Raw genomic sequence first — 27,084 nt, 5'->3', positions numbered from 1 at the left:
ACAACAAAAACAAAAAAACTCAAAATCTTAAACTTGCTCTAAAACTTTACTTTTTAAAAATCTCTTTCATATCTTCATTATATATTTCCCAGCAAAGCTTCTCTCAACTTCCTTAATTGGCTTTACAAACCAAACCCACTCATCTGCTTATGTCATCCACTAGAGATTAAAGCATTGCATGCCTTCACGAAACCCATACCCTCCATCGACACCTTACCTCATCATTTTTGTTTGGAAACTATATGTATTCTTATTGTTGGTTGTATAACTTGTGTCCTCCGCCGCCTAACATAAACATTCATAAATAAATAAAATTGTTGGGGAGTTTTGAGAAACAACAATGTGTTGCTCCTTTACAAGCCCTTCTTTAGAGTGTTGATATGGTGTTTGCCCGTACAGACTTAGCTCAATGGTTCAATAGGCAGTATTTGAGAGAAGAGGTCAAGGTCTAAATCTCGGTGGCGACAGTGTGAGGATTATGTCTAAAGTGGACAGATCCCTTGTGCGCACCGGCATTTGACCATGTCTGCTGAGACATAAAGTCACTGTAATTTACACCCTTCCAAATGTTTTGTCGGGCCGAAGACAAATCACACTTGAAGTCGAGGACAACCACTAGACTCCTCATCCCCACCCATTAATATAATTGAATCCACCTCTTCTTTTACACTAAGCTTCCTGTACGAATGAGTTTTAAATACTTGGTTGTTATCCTAATCTCTTTTCATATGTAAGAAAAGCACCACACAACAATATCACCATTCACCATTGTTAGCTTTGAAAAGACACTGTTATGGATAGAGATAGAAGTCCAACGTTTTCCACCGAGACAAGGCCAAGAAACCTGGCTCAAAAAATTCTTTGGGAGCTAAAGGTGCAGCGGCCAATAGTGCTTCCATTGCTGGTGATGAACTTCACTTGGTTTGCGAAGCTATCCATCACGATGGCGTTTCTTGGGCGGCTGGGAGAGCTTGCCTTGGCCGGAGCCTCCCTCGGATTCACCCTCGCGAATGTCACCGGATTCGCTGTCTTGAATGGCCTGTGCTGCGCTATGGAGCCCATATGCGGACAGGCGTTTGGAGCTAAGAACTTAAAGCTCCTACACAAAACCCTTGTCATGGCAGTCTTGCTGCTGCTCCTAGTCTCTCTTCCTGTGGCTTTTCTGTGGCTCAATGTTGACAGAATCCTCATTTGCTTTGGCCAACAAGAAGATATTTCACTTGTAGCAAAGAAGTACCTGCTATTTCTCCTCCCTGATTTGGTGATTGTATCGTTCTTGTGCCCTTTAAAGTACTACTTGAGTGCACAGAGCATCACCATCCCGATCATGCTAAGCACAGCTCTGGCCGTCGCTCTTCAGGTGCCGATGAACTTGTTGCTCTATAAGGCTAGAGGAGTTGAAGGGGTTGCCATGGCTTTCTGGATGACAGACTTTACAATCATGTTTCTGCTAGCTGTTTATGTGGTGATATCTGAAAACTGGAAGAGCCAGAAATGGGCAGAGGGAGGGTGGTGGGAGCAAAGCACCAGCGACTGGAAACAGCTAATTAAGCTGGCTGTACCCTGCTGCCTGACTACCTGCCTTGAGTGGTGGTGCTATGAAATCTTGGTTCTCCTCACTGGCCGTCTCCATAACGCAAAGCAGGCAGTGGGGATTATCGCCATTCTGCTCAACTTCGATTATGTGCTTTTCTCCGTGATGCAGTCCCTGGCCACCGCTGCTTCCGTTCGCGTGTCGAATGAGCTCGGCGCCAATAATGCTGCCACGGCGCGAATCTCGGTGTCCGTGTCACTGGGCTTAGGGGTGATCTCCGGTGTTCTTGGCAGTTTGGCGACGGTGGGAGCCAGGGGATTCTGGGGAGCTCTGTTCACTCATGAAAAAGGGATTACCAGAGGTGTAAAGAAGATGATGCTGATATTGGCTGTAATGGAGATAGTCAACTTTCCTTTGGCAGTTTCCGGCGGAATAGCCCGAGGAACGGCCAGACCATTGGTGGGGACGTATGCCAGTGTCTGTGGATTCTACCTGCTGGCCTTACCTCTGGGGGTGATCTTAGCTTTCAAGCTCCATCTTGGGCTCACCGGATTGTTGGTCGGATTCATCGCCGGAGTGACTGTCTGTCTGGTGGTCTTGGTGGTGTTCATTGCCAGGAACAACTGGGATGAAGAAGCTAAAAAGGCACAAATACTTGCCTGCTGCACAGATGAAGAAGAAGAAGAAGCTGCCAATGATGATAAATCAGAAAAACTTCCCAACTGCACATATTAAGAAATCATCCCTTTAATGAGAAAATTATGTTTCATCATAAAATATGTTCTTCCAAATTACAGAGTATAACACAATATTCATCCATATTTAACATGAATTCAAAGTGTAGCATTATGGATTAAAAGAATCAACTTTAATGGCAGCCTTGAGTGTCTACAAGCTCTACTAGTCCTCCTTAAAACCAGGTTTCGAAATTAAGGCCTTCAGCTCTTGAGCTTTTTCGTCGTTGAACCCAAGGGTAGCCAACACCTTGTAACCCGGTGACCCCTCTTGTGACCAAACTCCAAGTAGTAAATGAATAGTTGTAATCTCTCCGCCATCTCCTGCACAGCAACAATCACGAAAATGGTATCAGAAGATTTTGTTTTCGGCCAATACATTACTCAGAATGGCTTAGGAAAACGATGATGCATTAGTTGACGACTCTAGCATGACGCAACTTCTTTTCTCAAACAGTTGGAGGTGGAGACATTTAAAATGTATGAGAACAGCAATTTTATCCATCTGAAATTCAGGCAATCTATTATCTATCAGAACAGTTTTATATATTTATCATAACCAATTATAAAGTAATATATATGCAGCAATTAAATACACTGTAAAAAGTATATTTCCATTTTGTTCTTTTGAGTGGGTGGGTGGGGGACTGGGGGTATGAATATGCTTTTAAAGAGTGTGGTCATAAAGGATAGACTAATTGTGCTCACAGCACAGATTCTTGGCATATTCCAAGCTTTTTCTTTGTTGCAGTATTGCCTTGATTCCAAGAACTAAGCAGAATCAAATTAAACACAAGGACCAACTAAGCAGGAGAGATGTTTGTAAGAGTGATCATATGATTCATAACGTGCATTAAAGCCGATAGACCAACAAGCAACCCAATTGACATTATCCACAATAACATACAACACGGCAATACCTGCCTATTCCATCACTGAAAATTAAGGGTGTGTTTGGTTGATGGGTTTTTGGTTGTTATTGTTTGGTTGATAGGTTTTTAGAACATTACTATGGGTTTCGAATACCCCATCAATTGAAAAACCCATACCCAAATAAAATAAGGGTTTCATTCGCTTGTTCATTCTCAAGCACTACTATTAGTAACCATTCCCATTCCACCCTACTACCAAACATGTTAAATACTTTCACCAAAACCCATTACCATTACCAAGTATTTGATACCCATTGCGATTCCGATTCCCATGTGCGAACCAAACACACCCTAAAATTATCTAGGAACAAACCAGAAGCCAATTGCATTTGAGAAGCAAGAGCCATAAACACTTGCGGAATTAAAATATACCACTATCACATTAAGCAAGTAAAGAGGAAAAGCTTACTGTTCATCATTTCTCTTTTCTTAAATAAGGAGAAGTTTACCTTCTTTGACCTTCTCATTAAGAGCCCAATCAAGGGCCTTTTGCGCATCTTCGGTCAAGGGGGGATGTTCAGGACTGAAATTAAAAAAGTTAGCTTCCCCGCAAATCCTGATTGTTTCTTCACGCACTTTGAAAAGGGTAATACCCATGGACCACAAAAATTTGGAAGCAAAATTAGTCCCTGAAAAATAAAAATCAACAAAATAATTGTTATAATCAGGCATGCTAGCTTTCTGAAATTAACAAAGGAATGACTGACTAATCAGCAAAGAATCAACTATGATTAGAGAAAATGAGAATAATCGTACATCTGGTATCTGGATGACCTCACTAAGAAAGTTAACAAGATACATAACATGAATTGCAGACCGAACCCGACTACACCAATTATCATGATTTATTACACTTTGCAAGTAATTAGGTTCCTTTTTTTTCTAGAACAAGATAATTGCAGGTATAATGTCTTAAAGGTTGTTGCATTACATCTTAATGCATACCAACTTACCAAGAACTAGTAGACATTTTTATCAGCAAAGCATTGACACCTAGAAACCCACCAGGGATGCTTCTTCCATTGTACAGTTTTTACCTGTCTTCAAGGTTGGAAATTTCTATACTAAGTCATGAAGTTATCCAAATTTCATCAAGCTGAGCTTTTATTTACTAACCAAAAGTCAAATTTTAGTCTATATATTCAACAACGCCAATTACTTAGATGTGATGAAGTAAAATAGCAGAATAAATTATCTATTAGGGAAGAGATCGAATACAATGGCCACTTATTTCCGCCTAAACAATGTGGATTCAACTCAGAACACATGCAGGAAATTTATAAATCCATCAGGAAAACAAACAATGCATATTTTCACCCAAATGAAGCAGACTCTATTCCAATCAAACGCAAGTAATTTAAAAATTGATCAAAAAGTAATAATCACAAAACAAATATTTAGATGCTTATAAGAATTGACTAACCCTCATTTAAAATGCCCATGACTAGAGCTTCTGTCCCTGTTGTGAGATACTTAATCTTCCTGGCTTCCAATTCAGCCATTGCAAACGACCTAATCGCCTTTGATGACCATCTAAAATTTCACTCGCCCAATTCAACAAGGCTCAACATCAATATTCCATTCCAATAAAAATGGAAAAACAAATCCCTATTCCTATACATCTACTAGTAGGCTACTAGCCCAATGAAGATATTGAAAGCACTCACTTGGGAACATTCTCTAGAGAAACAACTGCGTCCGCATTCCTATAATAAACAAAAAATACGATAAGAGTTAAATAATCAAACTTGAGAGTGAACCTAAAAGTATAAAAACCATCCAGCAGTAGGCATAAATCAGGGAAATGAACATGGATTAGGAACATATACATACAGATATTATGTATATAACTTACGAAGTTGGAAGGCTGAGAGAGATTGTGGCTTTGATGGGTGAATGTTTCGAGAAAAAGGGTCTGAACTTGAAGGGCTGCAGTGAAATTCCGGTGGGAGTACCGAGGTAGGGAAACTTCAATTCCTCCGCTGCGAGTTGGATGGAATTTCTGTGACGGAATTGGTTGATTCCGGAGGTGGCAGCCTGGACGGAGGAGACGCAGTGAGCGGCCATTTCATTCGACTCTTCGCTCCCAGCCGAGAACTTCTGGATAGAAGCGGACCGGAGAAACGACGGCAAACAGATATGGGCTGCCTGCACATCATTATAAATCTGCCCATCTTTAAGCATGGATAAGGGCTGCCTTGATGCACAATATTAGGCCCATATATCCTACACTGTAAAAAATCGCAAATTATGCCGTGGAATCGTGTTCACCGAGAATGGTGAACACAAGTCAAAACGACGTCGTTTTTAGGCAAAAAAAAAAAAATCGCGGATGTAAAAATTCATAATCTCATAACAGAAAATTCATAATCTTATAACAGAAAATTCATAATCTCATGGTTCCAAAGTGAATGTGTAGGCATGGTTCCAAAGTGAATGTGCAGGCATGGATTCATAATTTATGAATGTCCGTGATTTCGGACGGGAATATGTAGGCATGGTTCCAAAGTGAATGTGCATGCATGAATTCATAATTTATGAATGTCCGAAACTCCGAAATTATGAATGTAATGAAAATTCATAATCTCATAACAGAAAATTCATAATCGCATAACAGAAAATTCATAATCTCATAACTGAAAATTCATAATCTTATAACAGAAAATTCATAATCTCATAACAGAAAATTCATAATCTCATGGTTCCAAAGTGAATGTGTAGGCATGGTTCCAAAGTGAGTAGGCAGTCACGTAATTAATTTAAAAAAAAAAAAAAAAAAAAAAAAAAAAAAAAAAAAAAAAAAAAGATAACGGTGCACTAACACCGTTGGAACCGTGTTCACCATGAATGGTGAACACGGTTCCATGGCATAACGTCTGGTAAAAAATCGCAAATTATATCGTGCACGGAGCAGCATGATCGATCATGCACCGCGAATCAAAATGACGTTGTTTTGTTTAATGAAAAGAAACGGTATCCATTTTTCGTCGTTCTGCACCCTCCCACAAAAAGTAACTCTGTTATTCAGTTTCATTTTGTATACATTGCAGTGTCAGTTCAACACAACTACAGTTTCACTTCGATATAACTACAGTTTCATTCGAAATTTATAGACTCAAATATGTGAAAATGTTATTTAATTTTATTTTATATACACTATAGTTTTATTAAAACATAATTACATGATCATTGGCAAATTATCCTGTGCATCCGTATGCACCATGCATGGTGCATACGGATGCAAAAACGACGCCGTTTTAATAAAACGCGTGTCTCCCCTTAAAAAAAAAAAATCGTGTTCGATTCCCAGCAACAACATATGAACTACAATTCCATAATCGATGAACTATAATTCCATAATCTAATCTATGAACTAAAAATTCCATAATGAATGAACTAAAATTCCATAATCGATGAACTATAATTCCATAATTAATGAACTATAATTCCATAATCAATGAACTAAAATTCCAGAATGAATGAACAATATAATGTTGTTGCTGGGAATCGAACCTAAATTTTTTTAAAAGGGGAGACGCGCATTTTTTAATAAAACGACGTCGTTTTGGCATCTGTATGCACCATGCATGGTGCATACGGGTGCACAGCATAACTATCCCATGATCATTTTAACATAATTACAGCTTCATTGTGCAATATACACTCAAATATGTGAAATGTTATTCAGTTTCATTTTATATACACTGCAGTTTCACTTCACCACAACTACAATATCATTTTGATATAACTGCAGTTTCATTTGTCGTGAGGCAGTGTCGGTTTAGATATACTGTAGTGTCAGTTGGTGTTTAATACAGCAAATATGCGGACTCCGTTAACGGCAATGGTGGGTCGTTTCTTTACTTAAAGAAACGATGCCGTTTTTTACCGCGGTGCACACGATATAACGATTGGTAAAAAGTGGCAATTTATATCGTGCACCAGGGCGCGCATTGCATTGTGCACCCTGGTGCAAAACGACATCGTTTTGGAAAAAAAAATTCGGAATTTCGCTTTCTGTGTGGATTGTTAATTTTCTTTTAAAAAAATCTCATGTTTCAAAAATGTACATAATTGTAAACTAAAATGTACATAATTGTATACTAGAATGCACATAATTGTATAACAAAATACACATACATTTTTTGAAAAGATAATACACATAATCTAACATAATACATAATACATAATACACATAAACTTTTAACATAATACACATAAATTTCTTGTTTCGGATGTACATAATTGTATAAAAAAAATATACATAATTGTATAAAAAAATGTACATAATTGTATAAAAAAAATTGTACATAATTATATAAACAAATGTACATAATTGTATATCATAATGTACATAATCGCGTCAACTTCCTACACAACTTAACAAAACGAAGTCGTTTTTTGGGAGGCGCGGGGTGCACAGTTTTGTGTGCGTCGTGGTGCAGGGTATAACAATTGGTAAAAAATGGAAAATTATGTCGTGCAACCATGTACACCATGCATGGTGCACACGGTTGCAAAAACGGCGTCGTTTTGATTAAAAATGTGCGTCCGACTTTTAAAAAAAAAAATCAGAACTATATATATCCAGAATGAATGAACTATATATACCTTGAATGAATGAACTATATACCCAAAATGAATGAAATATATATCCAGAATGAATGAACTATATATTCAGAATGAATGAACTATATAGTTCAAATTATGCACAACATAACGCCGTTAATGGCAATCGAAACTGAATTATTTTTTTTAAAGTCGGACGTCAAAACGACGTCGTTTTGCAACCCTGTGACAATGGATGGTGCACACAGTTGCACAACATAACGCTCCGTAAAAAATGGCAAATTATTGTGTGGACCACGGTCCAAAACAAAGTTGTGAATATTATGAATAAAAATAATGTATATTATGTTTTAAAATAATGTATATTATGGTTTAAAATAATGTACATTATGTTTTAGAATAATGTATATTATGTGTTAGAATAATGTATATTACGTGTTAGAATAATGAAACACCATGGGTAATATAATGTACATTATGTTTTAGAATAATTTATATTATGTTTTAGAATAATGTACCTTATAAGTTATAAAAATATAAGCTGAGCGCGCAAAAAAAATAAAATTAAGCAAAACAATGTTAATTTTAGACCGTTGTCCACACAACTATGTGGACCACGGTCCATGCAATAAGTATTGGTTAAAATTTTTTTCTTTCTCCTTAGATTTTGACTCTAGGTTTTTATATTGGCTAGATAGATTACTCTTGGGTTAAGTTTTGTTGACAAATTTTTGTCCACACAACTGTATGGACTATAAATATAAGGTACATTTTTAATATATTAAAAATACATTATTTATGTATTGAATCTACATTATTTGATAATATATAAAATATTGTACTTTCAGTACTTAAATAATATATATTCAAATAATATTTTTTATATATACAAATAATGTGTTTTTAATATATTAAAATTTTATTTTTTATTTGCAACTTTATTTATGGTCCACATAATTATGTGGACCATGGTCTATTGAATAATTATTGAGACTAGTATTTTTCACCCGTGCGTTGAACGAAATAGATTTGTTGTAATACTTTAAAAATATTTGGATCGATATACAAGTATAAATCATACCAACGAAATGCAGTTAATGAAATGGGTTGTATCGACTATGTTTTCTAATGTTATCCTTGCTTGAATTCGAGTAAATAATTGCTCAATTACCCATGCAATGCGCGTGCATCTCCCTCAACTCATCCATCGGCCATCGCCTCCTACATCACTAACAGTATTAGCCCTCATTTCTCCCTCAGCTCCTCCAATCTCCCTCAACTCATCCATCGCCTCCTGCCATAGCTCCCCTTTCTCAGTACTTCCTCCATTGCCTTCTCCCACAGCTCTCCCTCGGCAAGGTCATGGCACTCGCCCGCATTTTCCTTCTCTTCGCAGGATTTAGGGCTCGGACTCAGGCAATATTGAGGTAAGAATATATAGTTTTGACTTGGGTATATAGTTTTGACTTGGGCTAGACCGATCTCGAGGTCGACCCAATATGATTCGACCCGAGCCTATGATGTTTAGTTAGCTGGGATCTAATAATAAGTATTGTACTATTTAATTTAAACTCTCTTCAATTCCGATCTTACTTTAATTTATTAGGTACTATTTTAGTGTTTAATGTAGCTAGGTGGATCTAATAATCTCCTTCTTCACTACTCTTAATTACTTCAATTTATCTCCATATATATCTTTTTTTCATCATATTTAGGGGCGTGCACAGGTATTAAACTATTAATTAAGCTATCTCTGATTTTTTATTTTTTTTTATTTTTGGTGAGAAAAGTGGAGCTTAGGAGTGTGACAACCTAAAATTTAATTTTATAAATTCAATTTTAAGAAATTTCAAAATAGTCATTTTCACTCCATTAATTTTTTTTTTTTTAAATAAATTGGTGTTTGAATAAATTATTTTGAGTTACATTTTAAATTAATTCAACACTCGAAACTTATTTTAATTCCAAAATCCTAAACTTTCGGGTACTTCGTGTACCAAGTTTTAAACTGAGTAACCAATCTGAGTGAGATCGGGAGAGATCTGAACCAAGTATTTGTTTAGAAATCATCTTTGGAAAAATCTATTTTGACCTCAAACTATTTAAAATCTATCCTTCTAGACTTGGGTCCATGATGCAAGGTGAACCATGAGAACTCTTTAAACTTTTGTCTGATCTTTGCTAGAAACAAGCCAATTTACTCCTTTGCCCTCAACCAATCATTGATGATCTACCTAGGGTTTTGGACCCTATAAAAACCTCACTATTCCATTGTTGTCTCCTGATCCCATTTCTTTGCCTCTCCAAACTCTCTGTAGAAGAAGAAACACAAATCACAGTAAGGTTCTAGCTTCTTTCTCCTCCATTCATTTCATTTCCTTCTAAGCTTCCATTCTAGCTTTCAATCTCTGAGATCTTTTCATAAGCTTTGTAAGTGTTGTTGTGTTGTTTGTTTGAGGTATCTAGGTGGTGAAGGAAGTAGTGGTTGAGTAGAGAGGAAGAAGGGATCCACACAAGAAGAAGAAGAAGAAGAAGAAGAAGAAGAAGAAGAAGAAGCAAAGGTATAATCCCATGGACTCCCACTTTGAATTTTGGCTCTATGAAGCCTTGTTTCTTAGGTAGAAATGAGTAGAAATGCTAGATTTTGATGTGTTAGAGCTATGAAGTGATCTATTACTTGTCTATGATGTGTTGTTAATGTTTTGGATGAGTTGGAGTTGGCTGAGATTGTCTTGCAGATGAAAGAATATCATTTGGTGCACAGACATTGTGCACCACATGAAGTAACGGCCCTAGCTAACGGCCCAACAAGGGGACCATTGGCTAGAGCTGTGGTCGGCCGGGCCTAGGGCACGACCCTAGGAGGGGCCGTTGCCTAGGCCCGGCCCTAGGAGAGGGCCGTTGCCAAGGCCCGGCAATCTAACGGCCTGAGGGGGCGGGCCATGCAGAGCCCCGCCCCATGGTCCCTGAGTATCTCTATGCAGTGGGCGGGCCCTTGTAGCTCAGCTACGTGTCATTTGGGGCCAGGTGTCATGGGCCCTTGTGGCTCGGTACCTCGGGGCCGTCTTGACGCACGTTTTGGTTTTGATTTCGTTGAATTTAGATTAGAAATGATCATGTTATGGTGAATTTTGTGTGAAATTGCTTCACAGTAGTGTTCACTGCCTTTGAGAATTGTTGTGTGATATCTTCCTGATGCTATTTGAGAAATGAGTAGAGAAGCATGATCACTTTGTGAATAAGTTTTATTAGAAAAGCATGACTAGATTGTGTTGTATGATCAATGGAATTTGAAGCCTAATTTGATGATAGAAATGTACAGAGCATGTCTTTTGCAACTAGTATGATTGTTTGTTCTTGAGAGTTCAATGTGATATATATATATATATATATATATATATATATATATATATATATATATATATATATATATATATATACACATACTAGTAATTGTCTCGTGCGCTGCACGGTATATAAATTGAAAAGTATTAAGTTTATGAATGTTATATTACAAATTATGTGCAATAATGATGTTATAATTTATAATATATAAATTAATTGTTTTTTGAAATTGAACAGAAAAAAAAAAAAAAGAAGAAGATGTAAATGGTATATTATAAATAGTTGAAATTAATGTTATGGTATTAAAAAAGAAATCTTTAAAAAATTAAAAATTATAGAAAACTTCATGATATACAACGTTAGTGGTTGATGTAATAGTTGTACTTGAGTCTTTTACTATCAATAATTTCATACCATTTGAATTGTTAACCCTAGATGCAGCTACATACAACTGGTCATGTACAAAAATCATGTACAAATTACCAATTTTTCATCAGTTTTGTTTTGGAATGCAATGTGTTTTACTTAATTGATTTGTGCCTAATTTTAAGTTGACTTCATTTTTAAAGTTTGTACCATTGCTCAACTTTCTAAAAATGCACTAATTCACAGCATACTTAATTTATTATTTTTATACAGGAGTAAATAATAATTAGAAAATTATATTTAAATTGCAAATTGAATCAAAAAAAAAAAAACACGTACTGACCTAGTTTGATCTCTGTACTAATTTTTTTTTTCAGATACATTATCAAGATCAGATGATTTTACCGGTAATTCATGAGATAGACTAATTGATTTCCATTTATGATGATACTTAACTGTTTAGTTCTTATGTTTCTAAATATGACAAATTTTTGTATTAATATGTTTGGGTATATACAGATCTGAAAATATATGAGATTTACTTTTAGATCAATAAATATATCTAAAAATTCTTGTCCGTTAATACGAAGATGCTCAGATGAAATATTTCCTGTCCGTTATAAATTATCATTTTCAGAATATTTGAATTTTAAAATGTATAAGAACATAATTAAATTATACTTCAAAATATTCAGAATTTAAAGAAAATAAATTACAACACTAAATATATATACAGTAATCTATACACGTGTATTGCATTAGAGATGGACAACCTATATATATATATATATATATATATATATATATATATATATATATATATATATATATAGGCTGCGAATCCGGTGCACCCCCTATTATATATGAAATCATGAGATCACCTAATAGCCATTGATTGATTCAACATGAATGGTGGATATTAGAAGATAATAATAAAGTAAATAAGGATATATTAAAATCAAAAGGATTAAAATGTAATTGTAGTTATATGATTAATTATGGATAGATTTGAATTGGAATCTTTTGGATTATATTTAGGAGTATTTGATTGGAAAAATATATTCAAACATATTTTACGACATGTGCTGTACCTTTTTAGTTGCGTGGGTAAGGGTTGTGGAATAAAACGCATTGACAGAAGAGTGAGAGTTATCGTGGAAGCAGCGGCGAAGATCAAGAACGGGAAGCTTTTCTAGCTATTACGATATGTGAGTAGTGTGGTGTGGTTTGTACAATTTTCTGGTTTGAGTTGTTTTTGTTTATTATAAATGGAACGTCATACAACCAAGGTAGAATGGTAGGTGTGTGCGTGAGTTCTGGAATGGGTCCATGGCGTTAGGTAAAGGAATTTTAATGGTGGTAGTGGTAGCATAAGTTGTCGATTGTGATGTTAGAAGATACGACGAAAACGGGTATGTGCATACTAGCTTCATAATGTGTGGGGTTGGTGGTGGTGATATTATTTTTGCATTTGTTTTTCTCCCCTAGGATTATTGAACTAAATATTAAATGATTAGTGAGGCGTTTTTTCAGTGGTTTGTGCATTGGCTTGTGTTGGCGTGTGCGTGAGAGGCAGAGAGTGGTGAACCGTACGTTATAAAATGATTGAGTGGCAGTGGTGAATGGTCATAGGTAGTCTGTGCCTGCTTGGTTGACGTAAAGTGTGATGGTGTAGGGTGCATGGTGTTAAAGTTGTTTGAGAGTAACAGATTAAGGGTTTGTGCGTTTAGTTGTTGTTGTGTGCGTTTTTTTATCGGTAGGTGCATTTGTCATCGGTGGCGTGTGCGAATGTATGTGAAGGTAGTACGGGGTATCTGTTTTTAAAATTTTTCGTTTCAAACAAAATGTGAAGGGATAATTGTGGGGTTTTGATATGGTCAGTGTGTGGATTGACATGAATGAATTTAGAGTGGTTTTGTAATTGAATGACCTTGATGTGGGAGTGGGTGCGTACACAACAGAAAAATAATAGTGGGAAGCTTGTAACATGTGAATTCTGTTATACCATTAAAATGATGTTTATTACTTTGTGCATCACAGGAACACTACCAATGCAAATTGCACAAACTGGAGAATGCATCCCATAATGAACAGAAGTATGCACACGGTGGTTGCTATACACACACAAACATTTATATTTTGTTACTTATGCATATTACAAATAATAATAGGAATATGAGCAGCCAACTCATGATTAGTTAGTACCCATAACAGCGTCAACGTAAGCTAACACGAAACACTAGTACAAACCACCTTATTAGATATAGATTAAATAGTGAATTGAATAGTTATTTCCAAAGTAATAGAGAAATTAATTTATAATTACATTAAACTAAACTTCGTTGATCAACACAGGCATACGCATACGCCGGTACAGTGATACGCACAAACTTCTACTAAAAAAAATGGACATCTAACGAACACTAGGATGAGTGCTAGCAGCGAAACACATGAACAGTAAGTACCAATAAATGTGTAAGCGTGAGGTACCAATACCAATTAATACAGAACATGGCATAAGTTAGAGCTTGAAATGACAACTACATATTTCTCTCCAAATGAATACTGAAATCAAATTATAACTAAACACAAATCAACAATGATTATAAATGACAGCAAACGCACACAGCAGTAAATGTGTAAGCACAAACAATAATTTAAGAAATGAATTGCTTCTTATCAGAATAAAATAGACCACGTTATATAACCCGATGTAGTAGTAGAAACTTAGTGACTAGAAACAGGAGAATATGTCAAGAGTACGGGGATCAAATACCATGGACAAACTAATCAAACACCCCGAACAGACTAAAAGAAATCAGACCTTCGGAGACATAAAATATACATACATGTCCACGAGGTCGAAATTAGATAGCAACCACCTCGCCATTCACTTAGGAATGTCAGGGGTCCATAAATTCAAGAGTTCCCCTAACCCCAGCTCAACGACAACTCTCTTTTGCCGAGCACTAAATCGCTTAATGGGATTCACCAGGTGTTTCGGAGCCGCCCGGATCTTAAGGAGGGAAATATTGAATCGTCGACTGCGTCAACACCATCATCTAAGTCCTCGGAATCCGACACCTATTGGTCGAGGCGAGCGGGTAATTCCACATCAACGGGGGGTGGTGGCAAGGGTGGTACAACAGCTTCAACAACCGCGGACTCAACAGCAACGTCACTTGGTACCAACAAATCATTAACACAAATACCAAAATAAGAGCACAACACATCGTATGCACAAAGTATACAACCACGCCGCACACTCCTAACTATAGACAATATAGCAGCCATGAAGATGCTAATCATAATTCCAACGCACATACTGTAAATTGGTGACGCACACACATAAACTTTAAGCATCACATCAATCCAGCTAACAAATCCAATCACAATAACATTACTACCCCATCCACGACACAACAAAGATGGAAACAAACACCCACATACGCTATCTGGCCTAAAAGAATATAACGAATAAGAATCGCACCGTAACACATAGAACTCAATTTCAGGACACCATGAATCAAATAGAAAAATCCTACGCATAGACCATAAACCCATTACGCCCACACCTAAACCTATCCAACAACCTGCCGCCGATGCACGAGCCAAATTTAATGCAAACGCACAGACTATATACCATGATGCACTGACCTAAATATAGACAAATAACATACCACATTGTGAGAAAACAACGCCAAACGAATAAAACATAACAAACATAAAAAAACAGCCCACAAAAAAACATAACAACACTCCACCAATAACTATAACCAATTATTAGAACTCCCACAAAATTTAACACAACAAACAGAATAAGCAAGAAGAAAACAAGTTCGAAATGCACAGGCCTTACAACAAAAACGCACAAAACTTCCAGCCCCGTGACAGACCCCAAACCTTAAGCATCGAATTAATAAACGTAGAGTAGTGTGTATCTACCAAAACCGTTAAACAAAAACCACAGACAACCAAAAAAAAAAAAAACACACAACACCTACACGTTGCAAACTATATACCAACAAAAATATGAAACTTAATACAAAAATGTCTACCCCCACCAGCGTGCAAACAAGGACCCCCTGTCAACCACCTCTAAGCTCACGAACCCCGCCACCACCACACCACCCCCCTACTGAGACATATAACAAAAATTTAAAAACAAAACAAAAAAAAAACTAAAACAGCTAACAAATAGCCCATCACAACAACCCTACAGCCACCCCCAGCCGAACTCACCGACGAAAACCCCCTAGCAAAAACCCAACCCCGCCGAAGACAACACAACCCAAAAACACACATGCAATATTCGCAAAAAAAAAAAAAAAAAAAAAAAAAAACAATTCGAAATCGAGCACATCTCGATCACAAAGAAATCACCAAAAAAAAAAGCAATTCGAAACCGAGCACATCCCTCACAAACACTGAAACAGAATACAAAAATTTAAATAAATTAAAAAAAAAACCTGCAAAAGCCACAAAACCGCCGACAATCCCAACCCTTCCCCCTCCCCCCCCCCACCGCCCCCACCGCCAAACACACCATCCACATACCCACTCCCCCGAAAACACACCCACCGGCAGAGAAAACTTACCAAAACCACACATGCAGATACAGAAACCTACAATTCTTAATACAAAGAAAACAAAAAATAAAGAACAATTGGACGAGGGGATACCTGGTGTAGAACTGGAAGAGCTCCCTCTCAGTCGTTTAGACACTTTAGAGTTCGAACCCGTCATGAGAAACGCAAAGAGAGACCGTCGTAACCCCTGCTATCGGACGGACAACCCAAAGCGATTGACCAGACGGCGAGACCATACGGATAGCAGAAGCTCTCTCTCGGCGAACGAAACGACAAAGTGGAAAAGAAACGACGTGAACGGTAAAACGGTGGAAGATTCCTAATAACACTAAACATATACCAAAAAATTCGCAATTCAATATAATTAACCAAAATAAAACGATGCAAAAAAGCCAATAAAGCCCCTTCCCCTTTCAAATGCACACGGATTTTAAATACAATAGGCAAATCTGAAACGTTAATAAAATCTAAATAAATGGTAAAGATTAGTGCTCACAAGCTAACCTAATTAAGGGGGTTGCACTGGATTCAATATATATATATATATATATATATATATATATATATATATAAAGTAATATTAGTGTAATAAAAATAGAGAGAAGGCTGTAGAATCGCCATTCTCAGCCATTCACCATTGTATCATCTCTCTCGCTCGGACCACCAAATTACGCCTAAAATCCATCCCCTTTTATGTTCTTTCACTCTAATAGGCTTGAAACGGCAGATTCTTGAGGTCGCAGATAGATCGAGCAATCCCAGTTACTCCATTTCTCCGATTTCGAACACGATCCTTATATGTTTTGTGTTGAGGTCACATTTGTGCGATTTTAGTAGATTCACCCTATCTTCGCAACAGTGTATGTGCGATTTTAGTAGATTCACCCTATCTTCGCGATATTGATATCTACAAACCCAGATTCAACTAAGAACGACTACGGAGGGAAGGCTGGGAGATCTACAACTAAGTGTGGTTTAGGGCTATTTTATTTGAGTGCTTATTTACTGATTTTCTCGTTTGATTTCAAGCTGAAATTCATTTCTATACTTTGACTAATATCTTGTGGTTAATTTATTTCTTCTAAATTGTTTGTATAGGGAAGACCGAAATCATGCATGTCTTCTGAGTACAGATCTGCTCTTTTGAACTGTTATGGTCACCTAAAAACGCTTACGGAGTGAAGTCTGGGAGCTAATTGAAAAGATAATAATGGATTAGGTCTTTTGGATTTGGGTAACTGTTTACTGAGTTTCTACGATTTCCTATACTGGTTGAATTTTATTTCTTATATATTGTATATATATAAATGCTTTTATTTAGATAATCTGAGTTTATTACATCACTAAGATACACCGTCTATAAACCTAGGTACATTCTAAGATCCCGAAATAGTTCATATCATATATACCATTGCACAGTCCAGATTCAAGTTCACATTCACCACTATTCCGTTTGGGGCTTTTTGTTTCTTACCTAATGCATAATCTTATTTTACCCTTAATTGAATATCCTTGTTTCTTAGCTAATGCATAATCTTATTTTACCCTTAATTCAATATCCTTGTTTCTTAGCTAATGCATAATCTTATTCAATATCCTTATCCAACATTACACATTTTTGGTAATACCCAAAATAATAGAGCTGATACCTTTAGTTGTGATGCTGTTAAACCGAACAATACAGTGCATTCAATTTTCGAAAATAGGAATGGTGCATTAACAATCACATAAAAATATTACTTTGAACCTATACCTCCAAATACCCTCTTGCCAACTCCTATTACATTTATTTACATCTATTCAAACATACGTGGGTATAAATTTTTTTGTTACAGAGCTTATATAATTGCAAGAAAGATAACACCTATTCTGATCACTCTCTATACCAACAACTATTGCAGGACCCCAATAATCACCATACTGCACAAAAATTGTGTATGAACAATGTTAAAAAAAAAAAATAGTTTGCAGAGTGTTTAACTGGATGTCATATTTTAGAATTGTTTTTACTTGCTATATTGGCATGAAAAGTTGAAATTTTTTGTATTCTTTAACCAATTTTTTATAATTTAAATCCAGGCCAAAAACCTCACTTCTCCCCCTTACCACTCTCAATCTCTATCCATATTTTATCTATCAATGATTTTCGCTATAATGGTTGAGCCACATATCATTTTGTTGCTGTGATAACTTTGTACTATTTTAAAGCTAACTGTTTTTAAATGTTTTTCAATAATTTTGGCCACTCCAGAATTATTTAAGTAATAATTGTGAAAAGTGTAAAAGTTGTTAGGCTACTTGACTATTCAATTTTTATTGAGCCTACAAAATATATGCTACATTTGTGTGTCTGAGTATGTTGCTTATACCATTTTTCAAGAAAATGGCAGATGATGACATTCATAGTTTTACTTTCCAGAAAAAATGTTTCTCAAAATCTGACACTTCTATTCTCTGTACGAAATATACAAATAAAATGCGATGCAGTTCTTGTTTCTACTCTTGTAATTAATTAATTACATGATTTACCTTCGAGACTTTTAATCTTGTAAAGAAATTGCTATTTATTTTATTCTTTACTTTGGAAGGAGGAATAGAGATAGCAATCAATGTATTCATCTTTCTTATTCAAATTGCAATTTAGGCCAAGAAGACATAGAAAGAGTCAACACTGAGCTGGATTGAGCAGTTGACTGAAGAAGCTGAGCCAGGTAAACCAAAGCTTCAAAGATGGCTAGATAATTTTGGGGTGCAATATGGCAAATAAGGTTGTGGTTTTTCTGTCCATTTCAGTAATTCAGTTGCTGTGATTAGAACATTTTGTTTTCAGGAGACCCTTCTTTAGTAACTGAGATAGCAATCAATGTATTCATATTTCTTATTCAAATTGCAATTTAGGCCAAGAAGACATAGAAAGAGTCAACACTGAGCTGGATTGAGCAGTTGACTGAAGAAGCTGAGCCAGCTAAACCAAAGCTTCAAAGATGGCTAGATAATTTTGGGGTGCAATATGGCAAATAAGGTTGTGGTTTTTCTGTCCATTTCAGTAATTCAGTTGCTGTGATTAGAACATTTTGTTTTCAGGAGACCCTTCTTTAGTAACTTAGGTTATTCAAATGCTTTCCTGCTAGGATTTTAAAAGAGTCGTTATAAAGATTAGTCTGAAAAAGATAGCAAAATCCTTAAATATTAAGGATTTTGAAAAGCCCCAAAGTTTATTAAAAAAAAAAAAAAAGCCAAACATGTCTTCAATGTTTGAAGGGACCAGAACCGAAGCACCAAAACAATGATTCAACTAAAAATTTCTTTAAAAGTCAATTTGCATAATCAAATGTGTTCTCCAACTTGTTCTCAATTGGTAGTTTCTTTGAAAAGGTCTTGCTTGAGGAAAACTCATCTAATAGACAACGCTTTGACAACTCCCCGAGTCTAGATCCTCAACATCGTTTGCAGTCCCAATTAAGGCCACTGGATTTCACCCTCACCTTCTGAAAGAAACTCTTGAAAAAGAAAGCTTTATTAATTTTAATATAGGATTAAGACATAAATTTGAATTGATAAGGTAAAAATATTTCAATTTTACCTCATCTAATTCAAAACAGTCATTGGACTCCATCTTAGAAGTTGGATCACTGTCAAAGTTTTCCAATAATTCAGGACAGTAGGAACCAACCAATGAATGATCGTTAATAATCTTCATAACAGCGAAGGCATTAGGAAGTTGAAACTGTTCTTTTCTCACGGAAATCTTAAAAATCAATGTCATGGAACACAACGATGAAATCTCATTTGGGAATAGTTGTTTATCCTATAAGTCAAGAATTAGATATAGTTAATAGTACAGTAAGCTTTAGACTTTGAAAGTAAACACATTTAATAAGTAATTGTGCATTACCTGTGGATATTTTCCTCTCAGTTCTATAGCTGACATGCCTATCAATTCCTTACACTCACTGTCACATCAAAGGAATGGTGCATTACCATCCTTGTCAACAACTCTCACTTTAATTCTATACCTCAAAATACCTTCTCCCCATGTTCTTTTACACTTGTAACAATCATAGAATCCTTTCGTATTCAAGGAAAGTTTCTTGTTACATCCCCGTGTCTTGCATGAGTTATAACACCAGTCCAAACCACTTTCTATTCCAACAATCTTCGCGACAACCCAATAATCTCCAAACTGGATATCAATAAAAATAAAAAGTTAGTCTAGAAGACTATTGCTTATATTATAATAAGTAATGGACTTTAGAATAAAAATACCTGTCTTTTCTCATACACATCACTTATTGTACTCATAATCATAGACCCACGGTTGAATGTGTCAAAAGTATTGGCAACAGATAGACTTGCATTAGAACAAATACTCTGCATATGAGTATTCTCACCACACATGCTAAAGTGAACACAACAGAAATTAAGAATAAAAAAACTCACAAACTCGAAAAATTTGAAGACTCAATGATAGTATTTACCTTTCCCTAAAATCAATTATTTCAGGAATGTCTTCATTTATAAATAATTGAGTCGCATCATACACTACAACAAAAATCGCGATTCGCAACAGAAAAATTCCGTCGCGAAAACGCAAAATTGCGTCGCAAATCACGTTTTGCGACGGAAATTTTCATTTTCGCGACGGAATCCATTCCGTAGTCTCAAGGCTTGTCGTATTTCAATTCGTGACGGAAATAATCCGTCGCGAGCGATGGCGACGGAAAATGGTGACGGAATTGTTCGTCGTGAAGTAGGCGACGGAAATCATTCCGTCACGAGTCCGTCGCGATTTTTGCAACGGAAATGTTTCTTTCTGTCGCCATTGAGTGAAAAAATATTCTGTCGAAAAACTCATATTCCGTTGCATATTTCTGTCGTGAAATATAATGACGGAAATAATTGTTGTCGCGAATCCATCGCTAACATTTCGGTTGCAACTTTTTTATTCCGTCATAAAATTTCGTCGTAAAAAAATGACGAAACAAATTGTCGTCGCTATTCTGTCGCAAACTTTTCCATTGCAAATTTTGTCTTCCGTCGCACAAATTCGTCGTAAGAAAATAACGGAACAAATTTCCGTAGTAATTCCATTGCTAGATTTTCCGTCGCAAAATTTGTTTTCTGTCACATAATTTCATCGTAAAATAATAACAGAACTAATCACTGTCGTGATTCTGTCGCGTTTTGGATGACAAAAATGTTTTCGTCGCCATAATTTCAATGAATATTCCATTGCTAAAATTATATTTCATCGCAATTCTGCTAAATTATTATTTTATTGTTTTTGTAATTATTTTATTATTTTGTTAAAATTCTAATATTTGTATTTAAAATGTTAATGTTCAAACTAAAATACAATATAATTTGTTGTACTTAATACCAAATTAATGTATAAACAACAATATAGTAATTCATAAAAGAAAAATCAAATCAAGGTGAATTCGGACGTGATGAGGGTGATGATGAAGTACCAGCTCTCTCACTCTCAAGAGCATTTAATTTTTGCTGCCTAAGAACCGTAGAAGCCTTCAAATTCTCAATCTCATCTAGGACCTTTCCAGAATTAGGCATTCTCTGATGGCTACGAGGTTGATTCTATATTGTTCGATGTGTTAACATTTATTGGACTACGAATTAATGCACCATATGAGCCAAGTCCGTAAACTCTTCTTTTTTTATCATGTCCGCCAACTGCATCATAGTACAAGTGACTCGCATTACTTCTTCTCCATTTTGTGTTAATACCTCCCGTTGCAATGCAATTTGTTCCTGCAAAAATTAAAAAAAATTAGTACAATTGTTATAAAAATTCATTTACATTCAAAGGAAAATCAAGATAAATAAACTTACATGGATTTGTTTGTCTTTTTCAACTATAAATGTTTGGCCATCATTTTTTTTGGTAAGTGTATGCTTGAATAATTCAAAATATGATGACCGACGACCAAATTGTTTTTCCTAAAAATTAGTTAAAATAGAAACAAATTAAAATATAAATTAAAACAAATAAGATTATAATATATAATAAAAGTATTTCAAGCATCAACTCAATAAGCAGAATATAATATAATCACACTGTTTTTATTACAATAGTGTCAACGGTGTCAATAAAAGTTTCTACGTACCAACATAAAAATATTTAATTATTATTTTAAAATTTGGTTTACTACATGCAAACTCAATAAATATTTCTAATCTTTTTTATAAAATCTGGATTAAGATCACCACGTTGAGTTTGCCTTTGAGACATCCAACTTCTATCCATAATACTTATATGTAAAGACCTACACATATACATTCATATATTTAACAATCATTAGTGTTTAAAAAAATATTATTATTATCATTCCTATTCCAATACCTACACATATACATTCATATATTTAACAATCATTAGTGTTTAAAATAATATTACTATTATCATTCCTATTTCAATATTTGAATCGAATGCCCCTCTAAGAATAGAGAAATAATATTATAATAATGCATTAATATTGAAAAAATATAAACTTTAGTTGCTCCTTGCTAGACTATTCGAATATATGCTAACAGTTTTCAGAGGGCATGCATAATTTTGAGTCCTTTAATCTTTTTGATATTATTTCTGGACAAGTTTCATCCCAAATTGCAAGACTACCAAGCCATTGAGCACAAGACAAACTACATACAAATTAACACACACCACAATCCCCCAAAATCAAAGGCTTTTTGTTCTAAAATCTAAAAGAAAACAGAGACCTTTTTTTTGTCCGCATATGTTGGTTGAAAAGATTTGAACCAATTATATTCATCGACAATATTATGTTGCCTACTTTGGTTGTGCCACAGTATCAGGAATAGAAAACAACACACAAAAACAAAAGAGATGAAAATATAGTTCATAGTATACACATGAAGTATCACATTTAATTTTATCTACAACAGGAAACAGGTGATCTGATGTGTACATTATACTACAAAGCTTTGGCTTTCATAACATCAGAAGGATCATTTGGAAGAACAAAACATCCAATAGTGGCCTTCATAATAAGATTTCACCAATATATATATATATATATATATATATATATATATATATATATATATATATATATATATATATATATATATATATATATATATATATATATATATATATATATATATTGTATACTTTCGGAAAGAATCTAACCTCGGTCTCGGGTTGCGGCGAGATATACACACACATTGTATATTTCCAGAGAGAATCTAATCTCGGCTTCGGTCGCCGCCTCACCGTAGCACTTCATTGTAAAGTTGTAGAGTCTGAAGCCGATGAGAGTTAGAGATTTTAGACATTTAGGAATTAGAGATCATGGAGAAGAGATTTTAGGAATTTAGGAATTACAGATCATGGAGTAGATATTTTAGGAAATTAGTTATTTTAGCATTTGAGGTATTTTAGGCAAATTAAAATCGGATTTAGGATTTTAAGATTTTAGTAAATTTAAAAAGGATTTAGCTTTTTCAATTACTATATATATATATATATATATATATATATATATATATAATAAACATTATGTAGTTTTTGATTAATGAATATAATACATATACTTCTTAAATAATTAAGGAAATTATTTATTTGATTAAGCGTATAGATATTGTTACTGTGTGTATGCAGGGCCGTTCCATTAAAAATAGGGGTTATATCTAATAGTTTAATTTAGACTCCAAGTTATTGTATTATTTAACAAAAATAAAAATGTAATTAAAATTTTTTGCCCAAATATAATGCATAAAAATTTAACAAATATGTCAATTCTTCTAAAATTTTATTTTCAATTACAATGAAGAGCAATCTATGAATTCAAAAAAAAAAAAAATTATCATGTATAAAAAATAATAAATTATATATATAATATTTAAAAAAAATTGGGACCCTGTGTGGTCGCCCTAGCCATACATGGCCAGGACTGGCCCTGAGTGTTTATGTGTGCTTATATATATATATATATATATATATATATATATATATATATATATATATATATATATATATATATATATATAAAGACGAAATTTAAGATAGGTAAATGTTTAGTACAATTTAAATATATAAGAAAAATAATTATTTTCGATATAATCAAAATGAGTATTTTAAAAATTTGATTAATCAAATATTCATATTGATTGTTTAACCAAATCAAACAACTATAATAGTGATTAAATACATCAAAATTGACTGATAAGCTAAGTGTGTTACTAAATATGAACTTCATCATTACGAACCAAACATATCTATGTAAATATCTATGATCTTTTGAGGCTAAACCAATTATTTACACGGTGTTGAAAACAAGATAGCATGAAATAAAGTCTCATTATAATATACATTTTTTTTGGGTAAGGATACACTTATTTTTAATTGTTAAGCTAACTACGAATTTGAGAATTTCAATGTAATTTCTTGTTAATACGGCTTCAGTTTCGCATATAATTTTAATACTATAATGTTGCTATCATTAGGGTATACATAAATATCCCATGATCAGAGACCCATTTTATCACATTTTATATTAATGTTGTACCATACCAACGTTAAGTACTTGAAATTGTACTAACTCGATATTTGTCAATAATAATTTTATATTTAAAGATGCAATATAATTTTAAATTTCTTTAATAAATTTAAATTTTTACACTTATATACCATGCTTTCAAAATTTTCATAAATTTTGGTAAAATTACTTTTAAAAAAAAAAACTACAACTTTTAATTAAAATATTTATTTCAACAAATATTAAAAATCATTTAAAAATTAAGTCACATTTTCTGTCGCCAATGTATCAACATATTGTCGACGGAATTGATTTTGTCATTACATTGTGTAGCAAAAATAAATTTTACTTTAAAAAATTAAATATTTCAGTGATGGAAAGAATGACCGTCGTAAGTTCCGTCGCCAACTTCAAAAGTCAAATCTATCTTTACAACAAACATCACAACAAAATTAATTTTTGATGCCGATTCTATCGCCATAGCGCGACAGACATATAGGGCGTCGCATTTTCTGTCGCCAATGTGTTAACATATTGGCGACGGAATCGATTTTGTCGTCGCATTCTATAGCGAAAATAAACTTTACTTAAAAATTTTATTATTTCAGTGCTGGAATGAATGTTCGTTGTAAGTTCCGTCGCCAACCACAAACGTCAAATCTACCGTTGCGCCAAACTTCGCAACATAATTAATTTTTGTTACCGATTCCATCGTCATAGCGCGATCGACATATAAGGCGTCGCATTTTCTGTCGCCAATGTGTCTAACATATTGGCGACAGAATTCATTTTGTTGTCCCATTTTGTAGCAAAAATAAACTTTACTTCAAAATTTATATAATTTCGCGACGGAAAAAAGTCTCGTCGCAAATTCCATCGCCAGCCTCCGTCGTCAATCTCTTGGTGCAAAGATTACGTGGGAATATTTTCGACTTTGCGCCAAAATTGCAACGGAATTATTTTTGTCGCAGATTCTGTAGCAAAACCGCAACGGAACCATCAACCGTTGCCTATTCCGTCGCCGTTGTGGTGACAGAACTTAATTCCGTCGCTAAATCCGTCACCAAAATGTGGGCGCCAAAATTTCCTAGGCTTTTTCACACTTTGCGCCAAAAATCGCTACAGAATTGATTTCCGTTACCATTTTCGACGCAAAATCGTGAAAGAACACGTTCCGTCGCAAAAACCGTTGTGAATCGACAACGGATTACGCTCTATCGCGATGTTTCCGTCGTGATTCTTGATTTTTCTTGTAGTGATATGAAGATGAAATTTTAGTTTCCCCAGCTATTGAAAAAGATAGAATAATTTGTATTAATGAAATAATAAAAAACTACATAGGCTATAAAATCAAGTAGAGATGTGAACTTACTGTTGAAGCAGGTTTTTACCCTACAAAATTGCATCAAAATAATGATAGGATCAGTGGCCCTTTTTTTGTACCAAGAATCGACTTTATCAACATGGTCGTCCCAGACAGTGCATTTCATTTCCTCACAACTAAAGACACAAAAACAGTTCAGTATCCAAAAAAAAATTAAGATTACAATAAAATTGTGAACTAACACATAATATACCTTTCATCCTCCATAAGAAAGTCTATCAACTGGGAAGGCCTTCCACCAATGACCTTTTCTATAAAAGAATATATTTCAATTATCCTTCCAATCACATCTAAAAAAAAAATAGAAAGTTACAACTTACAAAGAATTAAAAAACTACGAATACGAATGCAGTATAAAAAAAAAATTAATGAAGTAGATTAGTTACCAATAAGTTCTTTGTCGTCTATCTCAGTTGATTTCAAAGATTTAAAACTTCTCAAACGAAACATGTGCCTAGGAAAATATTGATTTTTGTACTCCTTGACAATGGTAGAATAGTTGAACTTGACCATAAATTTGTTATTGCTACTCTTATAAGTATAAAAGTTAGTAACAACAAGAAAATTTTTTAGACAATAAACTTTGCCTTCAACGAATCTATTCTGGAATTTAGCAACATGCTCACGTGGTATATTAGCATGTAAGACATTACCCTGCAATTATATTAAAAAAGAATTTATATTATTGTGATTTTGCAAATTACCCTGCAATTGATGAATTTATTTTCATAGATTAGATGCTTACCTCCCGATCATGGAACACGCATTCTCGACATTTGACAGCCTCACTACCCCTACATTTTCTAACTCCATATGTACGAATACATCTTACATTCAACGCACAAGTGATTTTTATGGGTGTTATCTGATTGACCAAAATGTAGAGAAGATGCATACTTGAACTGGTATTTTTGACTAATCTAACAAAGTGTTTGTAGTGATGTAGAATTACCGGGATGTATATGAAATGATATTAGACTCCTTTTATAAGACATGAATTAGAGTTCTATTATGAATGTTTATTTGGGACTCTTTATATTCATACTAACGTTTTGGAATCCTAAAGGAATGAGGATTCATTGAATAATATATATATATATATATATATATAT

The 27,084-nt window shown here is 34.5% G+C and overlaps 2 protein-coding genes and 1 long non-coding RNA gene across 4 annotated transcripts; 2 read left to right on the top strand and 1 right to left on the bottom strand.

Moving 5' to 3' along the window:
* The first annotated feature begins 474 nt into the window (after positions 1-474).
* On the top strand, positions 475-2,396 carry LOC109168148 (protein DETOXIFICATION 56-like). The gene has a single exon (XM_019317196.1). The coding sequence runs from the start codon at positions 794-796 to the stop codon at positions 2,267-2,269; it is 1,476 nt and encodes a 491-aa protein (XP_019172741.1). The 5' UTR covers positions 475-793; the 3' UTR covers positions 2,270-2,396.
* LOC109168149 (ATP-dependent Clp protease ATP-binding subunit CLPT2, chloroplastic-like) lies at positions 2,281-5,355 on the bottom strand. Its single transcript, XM_019317197.1, has 5 exons — positions 5,056-5,355; positions 4,868-4,906; positions 4,624-4,733; positions 3,650-3,829; positions 2,281-2,592 (listed from the first exon to the last, which is right to left on the bottom strand). The coding sequence occupies exons 1-5, from the start codon at positions 5,265-5,267 to the stop codon at positions 2,435-2,437; spliced, it is 699 nt and encodes a 232-aa protein (XP_019172742.1). The 5' UTR covers positions 5,268-5,355; the 3' UTR covers positions 2,281-2,434.
* An 11,309-nt stretch (positions 5,356-16,664) lies between these two features.
* LOC109168043 lies at positions 16,665-19,223 on the top strand. Of its 2 annotated transcripts, XR_002051963.1 has the most exons (4): positions 16,665-17,039; positions 17,168-17,303; positions 18,714-18,837; positions 18,968-19,223. It is a non-coding gene; the product is annotated as an uncharacterized LOC109168043 (long non-coding RNA). The 2 variants fall into 2 exon arrangements; XR_002051962.1 differs by having other exon boundaries at positions 16,665-17,303.
* Positions 19,224-27,084: the final 7,861 nt, after the last annotated feature.

This window comes from Ipomoea nil, unplaced genomic scaffold, assembly GCF_001879475.1.
Source record: "Ipomoea nil cultivar Tokyo-kokei standard unplaced genomic scaffold, Asagao_1.1 scaffold3172, whole genome shotgun sequence".
In the NCBI taxonomy this organism is placed as follows: Eukaryota; Viridiplantae; Streptophyta; class Magnoliopsida; order Solanales; family Convolvulaceae; genus Ipomoea; species Ipomoea nil.
This window is presented reverse-complemented; position numbering and strand designations above follow the sequence as displayed.